At 34.6% G+C, this 12197-nt stretch overlaps 1 protein-coding gene across 1 annotated transcript; it reads left to right on the forward strand.

The window, feature by feature from the left end:
* Positions 1-275: 275 nt before the first annotated feature.
* On the forward strand, positions 276-11842 carry LOC136211079 (endoglucanase 6). The gene is made up of 9 exons (XM_066002599.1): positions 276-640; positions 1824-2036; positions 3152-3352; positions 5386-5475; positions 5778-5942; positions 7173-7460; positions 8914-9262; positions 10194-10259; positions 11047-11842. Exons 1-9 carry the CDS (start codon positions 428-430, stop codon positions 11343-11345), a joined length of 1884 nt encoding a protein of 627 aa, XP_065858671.1. The 5' UTR covers positions 276-427; the 3' UTR covers positions 11346-11842.
* The last annotated feature ends 355 nt before the right edge of the window (positions 11843-12197 follow it).

The following is a 12197-nucleotide window of genomic DNA, read 5'->3' on the forward strand; positions in this document are numbered from 1 at the left end:
GGATAATTTTTTATCCCATCCAAGAGATTAATCCAAAAAATGAATCGGTACATAACTACATTAAATCCACACCGACCTTCCAGGGAAGTGACAAAGGACACCCACATGACTCTGTTCTTTTTCTCAACTGTTTTTCCATCTTTCCTCAATCAGAAATCAAAAAAAAAAAAAAAAAAAATCAATTAATTATTTTAAAATAATTATAATTAATTGATCTCTGCCCAATTTCACACCTCCTCCTACTTTCCTCTCCTTCTCAATATATACATCCTTCACCTCCTCCATTTCTTCCCCACTTTCTCCCCCTTTCATACACTTTCACTCACTTTCACTCCCTTTGATTTATCAGAAGTTCAGCTGATAAATCATACCAACATTGCCATTTTTAATACCCCATTTCTCTGTTTTCAATTGGGTATTGTAAAAAATGAAACTTTCTTCTAAGCTCATTTCAATGGCTCCTCTGGTTCTGTGTCTGCTGCTACTGTGTTTTCCATGTGTTTTTGCTGGTCATGACTATGGTCAAGCTCTTAGTAAGAGCATTCTCTTCTTTGAAGCTCAAAGATCTGGTTATCTTCCTCATAATCAAAGAGTGTCTTGGAGATCTAATTCTGGTCTTAATGATGGGAAAACTAGTGGGGTAAGTTTGTAATCTAATTTGGGTTTATGCGGTTTATGTAGTTTCGTTCAATGTTGAGTCTCGCGCTGGTATTTGGACTGTTTGGTAGCTATAAAGTTGTAAACCCATTGTGCCATTTGTAAATATACAAATGGGTTTAGTTTTGATTTTTAGTTACTTCGGTATCAGAGTCGTTTAGTTCAATGTTATGTCGCGGACCTAATTCTGCCCTCAGAAGGTACTTAAAGGGTGCCTGTCTCGCATTAAACTTCGTGCACTGGATGTCTGGAGCTAGACATCTAGTGGGCGAAGTTTAATGTGAGACGGGTATCGCCTTTAGGTGCCTTTTGGGGACGGAATTAGACCCGAGTTTCAATTTTTTTTAGTGTGAGACGGGTATCTAGCTATAAAACTATTGTACCATTTACATCTTAATGGGTTTTGAGTTTTAGTTATTTTGATATCAGTGTCTTTTAGTTCAATGTTGGATCACTCACAAATATTTAAGCCGCACCGCAAAATTCACTCACTAGATGTCTTTGATATGTAGTCATGGATATCTAGTGCATTTGGTGCAATTTGAGGCTAATTTAGGCCCGCGTTTCATTTTTTTTAACGAAACTAATTGAAATCGGTTGAAATTGTTTGAAATTGATCTAGTAATTATCATCTAGTGCATAAGGTGACATTTTAGTGCCAATTTAGGCTCAAGTTTCAACCTTTTTCGTGGAAAATTAATCGAAATTGGTTGAAATTGTCTGAAATTGAGCTAGTCGTGGTCATCTAGCGCATTAGGTAACTTTTTGGGGCCAATTTAGGCCCAAGTTTCAGTTTTTTTTAGTGTAAAACTAACTGAAATTGGTTGAAATTGATCTAGAAATGGTCATCTAGTGCATTAGGTAACATTTTGAGGCCAATTTAGGCTAAAGTTCACCTTTTTAGTGGGAAACTAACTGAAATTGTTTGAAATTGATCTAGTCATGGTCATCTAGTGCATTAGGTGCCAATTTAGGCCCAAGTTTCATCATTTTTTGTGTGAAACTAAGTGAAACTGGTTGAAATTGACTGAAAGTGCTTGAAATTGATCTACTCATTGTCATCTAGTGCATTAGGTGCCATTTTGGGGTCAATTTAGGCCCAAATTTCAACATTTTTTTGGTGAGACTAATTGAAATCAGTTGAAATTGACTGAAATTGTGTGCAGGTGGATCTAGTTGGAGGGTACTATGATGCAGGGGACAATGTGAAATTTGGACTACCAATGGCATTCACAATAACAATGATGTCATGGAGCATTATTGAATATGGTAAACAAATGGCTGCAACAGGTGAACTTAGTCATGCTTTGGATGCTGTTAAATGGGGAACTGATTACTTAATCAAAGCTCATCCTGAACCTAATGTTCTTTATGGAGAGGTACCTTTCACCCTTTTTTTTGGCCTTTTTTTGATTCTTTCTAGTGTATTATAGTGTACTCAAGAATTTATTCTTCTTCTCAAAATCAACAAATTCCCTTGTTTTTTACATGAATTAGGGGGAAAAGAAAAGTAAGAAAGATTAGATCTTTAGTTGTGGGTAATTTTACTTGATTTGGAGGTGTACCCTTTGTTCTTATGGGTAAAAAGGTGTGAAATTTGATTAAGATTCTTCAAAATAGGGTAAAAAAGCAGAGATGTTGAATTGTGGTTAATTGTAGTTAATTTGAAGCTAAACCCATTATTTTTAAAGGTAAAAAGATGTGAAATTTGATTAAGAGCCCGTTTGTTTTACCGCTGTTTCTGTTTGCGGTGTAAAAAACTGATTTTCCAAAAAACAGAGATTCTCTGCTTTTGTAAAAGACTGTTTTTCAGACGTAAAAGGCAAACAACAGGTCACTAACCAAATATCTAGAACTCTCCATTTTGAAAGGAAAAGACAAACTGGAGCTACTAAATACTCCTTAAGTTTCTTCATGTTTTACCCAAAATAGGGAGAAAAGGGTAAAAAAGCTGAAATGTTGAATTGTGGTTAATTGTACTTAAGTTGAAGCTAAACCCGTTATTGTCAAAGGGAAAAAGTTGTGAAATTTGCTTAAGATCGTAATTTATGTTGCACGAAAACTGAAACCGATACTGGATAGTGTTGTTTCTGAAAAAACATAGCTATGAAATAATAACAGAAACAAATACGAATATGAAACGCGAAAACACTAGTGACGAAGCGTTTCCGTGCAATATGGTTCAAATTTTCCCAAAACGGAAAAAAGAGAGTAAAAAAAGCTTAGATCTTGAATTATGCTTAATTCTACTTAATTTGAAGCTCAACCCATGATTCCTATGGTCAAAAAGTTGTTAAATTTGATTAAGATTTTTTTATAATTTAAGTGCCTTTTCAATTGTCATTTTCAAGTAGATTATTTAATTAATTTTCAGTTATTAACAGACAAAATCATTGGGATTAAATTAAATAATGAATAAAAATAAAAACTTTAATGTCTTGTTGTGTTTAAAAATCAAAACTTTAATGTCTTGTTCTGTTTGATTGTGACTTAGGTGGGAGATGGCAACACTGATCACTATTGCTGGCAAAGACCGGAGGATATGACCACTGACCGCCGCGCTTACAAGGTCGACCCGAGCAATCCCGGGTCAGACCTTGCCGGTGAAACCGCCGCAGCAATGGCTGCTGCCTCAATTGTTTTCCGCCGTTACAACCCGTCCTACGCTAATGAGCTCCTATCTCACGCGTATCAGGTAGAAATAAAATAAATATTATCGTATTATGTTATCTATATATTTATATATAAATATTCAATAAAAAAAAATATATTTATATATAAATATTGATACTTAAAAAAACTAAAAATGAAAATTACAAAACTTAAACAATGTAGGGTAGCGCAATTTAGCATGTAGATGCGCATGTTAGCATGTGTTATTAGATGCGCATGTTAGCAAATCCCTAGAAGAACAATTAAATTTTGGTAGTTACGTTACCTCGCTTTTCTGTCAGTGGTCGTTGCAACTTGTTCCTCATTCAAGGCCCTTACATTTATGGCGCAAATTAGCACGTCCTTCGGAAAAAAAAATATCTTAGGATTTTGATTAAAAAGATAATTATAATATTTTTTTTTTGTTTTCATAAATGGCTATTTCCCTAAGAAATATTCATATAAATAATATTTTAGGATATTATAATATTTTTTTAGTGTTATTTATGAGTTTTTATATTAAACATCTAGTCTTCTATGTCATTTGTAGAACCCACAATTTACAGTTGAACACGCATATTATGATTCTAATTAATAATTAAAATATTATGACCTCTTATAATATGTATGTGTATATGTTATATGTGTCAAAAATATTTATAGAAGATCCTCCATTCGATATAGAGAGCCGAGTGCGTCTAATAAATTTTTTATTATTATACTCAATATCTTCTTAATTTCTTTTCAATAAATTAATAAAAATTATTATTTGAATAAATAATATTATAAAAATTCAGATGTTTTTTTTTTTGAAAGAAGATGTTATTTACTTTTTATTTGTTAATTAGTCATTATGCCTAACTGCATAGCATATTAAAATAAACTTTTTTTTTGGAAATTGTTTAAAATTAAACAAATAATTAATTTACATGTTAATTAGTAGTATTAATTTAAAAAGAAAAAGGTTATTTTAAAACGATGTCGTTGGCTAAGAATAAAATCTTTCGGCGCACTTTTTGGATCATGAATGAACTTTTCGCCGTCTATCACGCGCATTGTCTGTTTGGACGTACTGATTTTGTTCGTACTCGCAGATCTAACCCGTCCACGTGTCACGATCCAAACAAATCGCTAGTACTGGTAGTAGTTACTCTTTATTTATCTTCTCTCACGTGAGAAAGCTGTCGGTGGGTTCCTTACTTTCCAAAAGTACCCTTCATACCCTGTCTACCCTTCACTTTTACTCAAATTCCATCTTTACCCCTCGGCCAACATATTTTGAGTCATTATATTTACCGGGTAAATTACACCTATAACCACTGAAATTTACCAATTTTTACAGTATGGCATTAAATATCAAAATATAATATAAAAATAATTAAACTTTACATTTTATTATCTCTGTGACTATTAAATTTTAACTAATTTCTCAAAATGATCCTTAACGATATTAAAATGAAAATATTTAAGAATTAAAATTGTTCAGAACGAAACTTAATGTGAAACCATATTTTTTATTTTTCAAAATCACCATTTTTAAAGCTTTCTCTATATAAAGTTCACTTTATCTCTTAACCAAACTACATCTAAATGACCTTAAAACAAAATTTTTTAAGAATTAAAGTTCCTTATAATATCATTAATTCTTGGAATTGTTTATTTTGAGACTATTAACAGTTATTTTGAGGTGTTAATTAAAATTTAATGGCCACGTGTGTAACAAAGTGTAAAGTTCAGTAGCTTTTATGTTATATTTTGAAGTTCAATGATCATACCGTGAAAATTGATAAAGTTCAATGGCCATGAGTATAATTTACTTATATTTACCCTAACTTGGGTATGTGTTGTTTTCGTGTGTCACGCATAATTTTACTATTTAGATTAAAGTACATTAATATTTTTGATATTCGGTTCAACTGTTGTTCGCTATTATTTATAAATGTTAGCTGATTTTTCTTTCAAATTAACTATTAATACTTGCGAAAAAAATTAAAACAAAAAAGAATGAACATCAAATATTTATATCATTTTTGAATTAATAAATCGACTCTAATATATTTATACTTTTCTTTTCAGTTATTCGATTTTGCAGACAAGTACAGAGGCAAATACGACAGCAGTATTACAGTAGCTCAAAAGTATTACCGCTCCATTAGTGGGTACAATGTAAGTGCATTAAAGTTTTAATCTTTTGAAAAAAATTGAAACTCTTAGCTAATAACCGAATCTTATGCTGCACGGAAACTTTTCTTCACTTGCGTTTTCGTATCCCTTTCCTTTTTTCCTCTTCTTTTTACAAATGACATTTCACTTTTCGAAAAATTTTACACTGGTCTCATTCACTCAGATGATGCCATGTCATCCCAACTGTTAATGTGACATCATATAAGTGGAGGGACTAGTACTAATCCCGGTCTATAGTATAATTTTTTTTTGGTGACGGTTTTCGGTGTTTTTGTAAATTGCAGGACGAATTGTTGTGGGCAGCAGCCTGGTTATTTCAGGCATCTAACAATCAGTACTATTTGAGCTACTTAGCCAAAAATGGTGACTCAATGGGTGGAACTGGCTGGGCAATGACTGAATTTGGGTGGGATGTTAAGTATCCTGGTGTTCAAACCCTTGTTGCTAAGGTATTAAAGTTTCCAAACTTTACATTAATTTGATTTGATTTTCATCATTTTTATATAGATCAAGGGTCAAATTCGTCTCTAACGTTATTAAAAGAGATTAAATTTATCTTTATTGTACAAAATAATATAATTTTAGAGAAATTTTAGTGTGGTTCGAGGCCATTGATCCTGAACTACTCAAGAGATGACACATCAGCTGTAATGTTGACGTGTCACCACTTGAAATTTTAGCTCAATTAGGGATGTAAACTGGTCGGGGTGTGGTGAGGATTACGTTTCCCATTCCTACTCTTTGACCTATTGGAGTTTCGGACTTTATATTTATTTGATTTGATTTGCATCATTTTTATATAGATCAAGGGTCAAATTTGTCGCTAACGATATTAAAAGAGATTAGTTTTGTCTTTATCATACAAAATAGTATTTTGGAGAAATTTTAGTGTGGTTTGAGGCTATTGATCCTGAACTACTCAAGAGATGACACATCAACTGTAATGTCCACGTGTCACCACTTGAAAGACCCCTCCCATACCCTTGTAGACATTTTGCTAATCTTGCCTCCATCCATGGTAGAAACGGATGTAGGGATTACATTCTTTATCCCTGCTCCTCGACCTATAAGGGATTCTCTGTTCCTGAAACCTAAACGGGACAGTTTTGTCCCTGCCATGTCGTCATTCTCCATTTCATTTATGTTTCTTTAATATATATAGAATTTTTATTCTATTTTTTCTCGTCTTCTTGACATTTGACATAATATAATGATAAATAATAAGAAAAGAAAGAATAAAATTGACCTAACCTAGTAACTCTAAAAAGAATAACAAAAAATAAATGTTAAACGGGAATTAGTCGGGGAATCCGCAAGGATCCCCGAGGGGGCAAATATTGGGAATGGGTATGGAGCCCCACAGGGTGAGGATACATATCCACATTCCCGCCCGGTCCCCACTTGTGGGGGTCATGACAATTCCATCCTCATCCCACGTAGATTCTAATCGGGGATTCTCTGTCCCTACAGGGTGGGTTAACTATCCACATTCCCACGCCGTCCCCACTTGTGGGCGTCATGACAATCCCATCCCCATCCTACGGAGATTCACTGTCCCTATTCGGGATCTTGCCTCGCTTACATCCTTACCCTTATAATAGAAAAGACCTAATTTACAATAGTCTAATACGATTGACTGATTGATTGATTGACTGAGAAATTGTTTGATTTTGGTGCAGTTCTTGATGCAAGGCAAAGCAGGGCCATATACAGCAGTGTTTGAAAGGTACCAAGAGAAAGCTGAGTTCTTTATGTGTTCATGCCTTGGAAAGGGTAGCAAAAATGTTCAGAAAACGCCCGGCGGCTTGATTTTCCGGCAGAGATGGAATAATATGCAGTTTGTGACAAGTGCTTCTTTTCTCACTACTGTTTATGCTGATTATCTTGCTTCTTCTGGAAGAAGAACCATGAATTGTGCTTCTGGCAATGTTGTTCCAGCTCAACTCATCTCTTTTGCTAAATCCCAGGTAAATTTGATGGAGGACAGCTCCATGTTTCGTAGCTCGAAAATTCTACAGTGGTCCCAGACTAAATTGGTGTTGGATCGTTGAGATGATGATGAAGTGTCGCTGTTGATGTGTCATCATTTGAACGGTCCTAGACTATTTTGTTTTGGACGGTTGAGATGATGACAAAGTGTCAGTGTTGATGTGTCATCATCTCAACGGTACTAGACTTGTTTGTTTTCGACCGTTGAGATGATGACAAAGTGTCACTGTTGATGTGTCATCATTTGAACGGTCCTAAACTAGCTTGTTTTGGACTACAAAGTGTCATTGTTGATGTATCATTATTTGAACGGTCCTAGACTGGTTTGTTTTGGACTGTTGAGATGATGACACATCAACAGTGATATTGACGTGTCATTACTCCATGATCACGGACCAGTTTGGTCTGGAACCACTTTAGAACGTCTTGTATTATACGTGATAATATAGTGTCTATTGGTTCAGTTGTTGATTTTTTATTACTTGATGTTTTTCTAAATTTTTTTGAATTGGACCATTGAGATGATGACACATCAGCATTACCGATGACATGTCATTATGTCAACTGTAGAACGTCTCCTCCTAGCTTATCTATTTGTTAATATTAGTGTTTATTGGTCCAATTCTTGATGTTTCTATATATGTCGCGTCATAATTGTGTTACAGTGACATACCACTTCTTACAACGTTATCTTACTTATTCCGTAAATCGGAGACGGGACATTGCCCCTCTTTTTGGACCCAAGGTCGCATCGGCTTCCGATCGGGAAGTGATCTATATTTTCCATCAATCTACGAAATTGAGTCAAATGAATCGTTTCAACAGTGTTTTTTTCTATAAATCATGTTGTTGTGTCAGAAATTAACAGCTCCGATCTCGTACCAATTTGGTTTCGGAGTACTGTAGAACGTCTCCTCTTAGCTTATCTATTTGTTAATAATATTAGTGTTTGTTGGTCCAGTTGTTGCTGTTTCCATATACATCGTGTCATAATTGTGTTATGGTGAAATACCACTTCTTATAACATTATTTTACTTATTCCGTGAATTAGAGAAAGGGCATTGCCCTCTTTTGGACACAAGGAGTGGGCCATTGTATATGATATAAATGCAACAAAATCGAGTCAAATGAATCATTTACCCTTTTTCTTCTATAAATCATATTGTCCTATTAGGTGGGTTACATTCTAGGAGACAATACGTCGTGTCATAATTGTGTTACAGTGAAATACCACTTCTTATAACGTTATTTTACTTATTCCGTGAACCAGAAACAGGGCATTGCCCCTCTTTTAGACACAAGGAGCCACCAATTGTATATGATATAAATGCAACAAATTCGAGTCAAATGAATCATTTCATACCCTTTTTCTTCTGTAAATCATATTATCGTGTCAGAAACTAACAGCTCCATTCCGTCCTATCCTATCAGGTGGATTACATTCTAGGAGACAATCCAAGAGCAACAAGTTACATGGTTGGATATGGAAACAACTATCCAAGACAAGTACATCACAGAGGATCTTCAATAGTGTCAATAAAAGTGAATCCATCATTTGTGAGTTGCAGAGGTGGTTATGCAACTTGGTTCAGCAGCAAAAGAAGTGACCCTAATGTTCTTATGGGTGCTATTGTTGGTGGTCCTGATGCTTATGATAATTTTGCTGACCAAAGAGATAATTATGAGCAAACTGAGCCTGCAACTTACAATAATGCTCCTCTTCTTGGGATATTAGCTAGGTTACATGGTGGCCATGGAGGTTACAATCAGCTTCTTCCAGGTAAATTCACATCATCTAAGTCTAACCATTGTTTTTAGATTGATTAATGGCTACGTTGCACGGCACGGAAACGGAAACAGGCACTGGTAAATGTTATTTCTATTAAAAAAATATATAAATAGGAAACGGTAATGGAAACAGAAAAGAAACAGACATGAAACTAGTGCAAAATGATTTGTATCAGCATGTCAGTGAATTAATATAAGATCTACAATTGAGGCTTAACTATCAGCTTGAGCTTTTAGTTAAAGTGGTTCCATGACATGGTACCAGAGCCTCTAGGACCAAACGGTCGAGGGTTCCAACCCCTCCGGCCTCCACAACCACCCCTACCCTACCAGTAGTAGTTTTGGCCCCCTATTTCTAGCAAATTGGGGGTTTTGGGATGCAAGATGGTCTCTCCAAATCTGTGTTGAAAAAAAAGGGCTTAGAAAGGTGTAAAATGAGATTGAAAAAAAAAAGTTAGACTAAAAAGGTGTAGTTAAATTTTATATCGTGTAAATATTTTTGTTAATATAGGCAAGTGTAAAATGGACCCCTCCGATGGAGGAGTCATGTGTTTGCCATTGGATGCAAACACACATTTCTACTTACCTTAGCTTGTTTAAAATGACATTTATGCTACCTTAACTTGTTTAAACTTCCGGTGTCGCATAAAATGTGGTTTACCATCAGGGGCGGTTTTAGGGGGTGCTTGAGCATCCACTACTCTCCGGAAAATGATGAAAATTCTATGAAAACTAAGAGACTTTAATTTTTTTTAATGTAAAAACACTTAAAAACATCAATTAGCATCCATAAATCACGATAAGCACCCCTCTCAGTAAATTCTAAATCTAAAAGGTTATAACCATAACAGTTTAAGCAAGTTGAGGCGAAAACGTGGTTTTGAAAATTTAACAGTTAAAATAATTATTTGTTTGTTGTGCAGTTGTGCCAGTTCCAGCTCCTATCCAACAGAAACCAGCACCAAAACCTAAAGTAACTCCAGCTCCAGGTAACTTTTACTTTCTTTCAACTTTTTGGGATAACCTACTGAATTTGGTCCCTAATGTTTGCTAATACGATCAATTTAGTCCAAAATCAACGTTGGATATCAATTTCGTTCTCTAACTTAGCTTTTCGAATCAAATTAATCCTAGAAAGTCACATGTCATCATAAGAAAATGACACATGTCAAATAACTTCCAATCATATAAACATGGAATTAAGTGTCGAAATGATCTATAAACTTGACAGTCATGATCAATTTAGCCCAAATTGAAGGTTAGGTATCAACTCAACCTTTAAATTGGCAAATTTTGACAAATTGACCTGGATACAATCATTTTTAATACCAAAAGTTCAAAAAATTTGGGTCACTTTGTCAAAGTTTGCCAACTTGAATACTGAGTTGTTATCTAAACTTCGAATTTTAGCTAAATTGATCCTAACCTCAAAGTTTGAGGGACATTTTGATCCTTAATTCTATAAACATGTTATTTTGGACCTATTTAACTCTAGATTTCAAGTTCAAGGACTAAATTGACTCCGAAACTTGATTTTAGACTAAATCGATCTGCAGAAAAAGAACACATAAACATACACAGATGAAGGAGACTCGTATCGAGATCCTTTCAACGATCTTCTAACGAGTCTCTTTCATCTACCGATCTTATATGTTCTTATGTTGTATATCATAATATGACTCGTTTTTCCGAAGCCAACTTCAGGACCGAATTGATTCTTAATTCGAATAATTCAAAAAATATCTAATTTGGGATGTGTTTTTTTGTTTTTTTCAGATTCAACATCTGGTCCTATTGCCATTGAGCAAAAGATGACAACTTCATGGAAATCCAAGGGAAAAATCTACTACAGATACTCCACCATAGTCACCAATAAATCCTACAAGTCTCTCACAAATCTCAAACTCTCAATCTCTAAACTTTATGGTCCTTTATGGGGTCTAACAAAGTTTGGAGACTCTTATTCTCTCCCATCATGGCTCAAATCTTTACCGGCCGGAAAAAGCCTCGAATTCGTCTACATTCATTCCGCCTCCGCCGCAGACGTCGCCGTTTCGAGCTACAACTTAGCTTGAAAAATGCAAGAAAGTCAATGTAAGAATTGTGCAGATATACAACAAACTATGCTGTCTAGAAAGGTCTTTTTTTTCACACCTTCAATTCGGGTTTTTCGACTTTGTTGATCCGGGATCTAATTAGGGTTTTAGTGATCAATAAGATTAAGAAGTGGAGGACGAAAGGAGTGAAGAGACGATTAAAACAATGATGTGCTCATCCTCTTTCTCCTCCATTTTATGTGTCTTTATACATCAGCAGCAGTTGGGATGACGTGGCATCATCTGAGTAGTGGGACCAGTATTTGTCCTGTCTCGTTGTAGAAATTTTCGTTTGAGAGCGAGAGAGTTGAGAAGTGAAAAGAGAATTTTCTCGATACCGAAGTCTTTTATTTTCTGAATTTGTAACAGGCTTTTATGTTTTTATTTTTGTTGCTTTTGATATTGTAATACTGTTGTAAGCTTGGCAACAGATTTAAATTTCTTATATGAAATAGAGTTTGTGGTAATTATACTTATTATTGCGTATTGTGTTGACACGTGCAACGTGAAATAACGTATCGTGTTGCAGATTGACTTATCAACTCGTTATGCCCCCCGGATAATATTGGGAGTTAGCGGCTGACATTAAATTCATTTAACCTTAAAAATATTTGTAAATAATATAATACTAAGGTCCGAATTTGCGTTATCGTTTTTGGGAAGTCTACGGGGTTAAAAATTGGTTTATGGTAGTTGTTAAAATAATTTACTAAGATGATAATTTATTGTAAACTATTTTCAATTTTAGTGTATTCAATCAATTAATTTGGGAGTTTCACTTCTGGAATGACAGTGCGGGATTTATAATCTTGGAGAGTCTGAAAATTTTAG

This window comes from Euphorbia lathyris, chromosome 1 (assembly GCF_963576675.1).
Source record: "Euphorbia lathyris chromosome 1, ddEupLath1.1, whole genome shotgun sequence".
Lineage (NCBI taxonomy): Eukaryota > Viridiplantae > Streptophyta > Magnoliopsida > Malpighiales > Euphorbiaceae > Euphorbia > Euphorbia lathyris.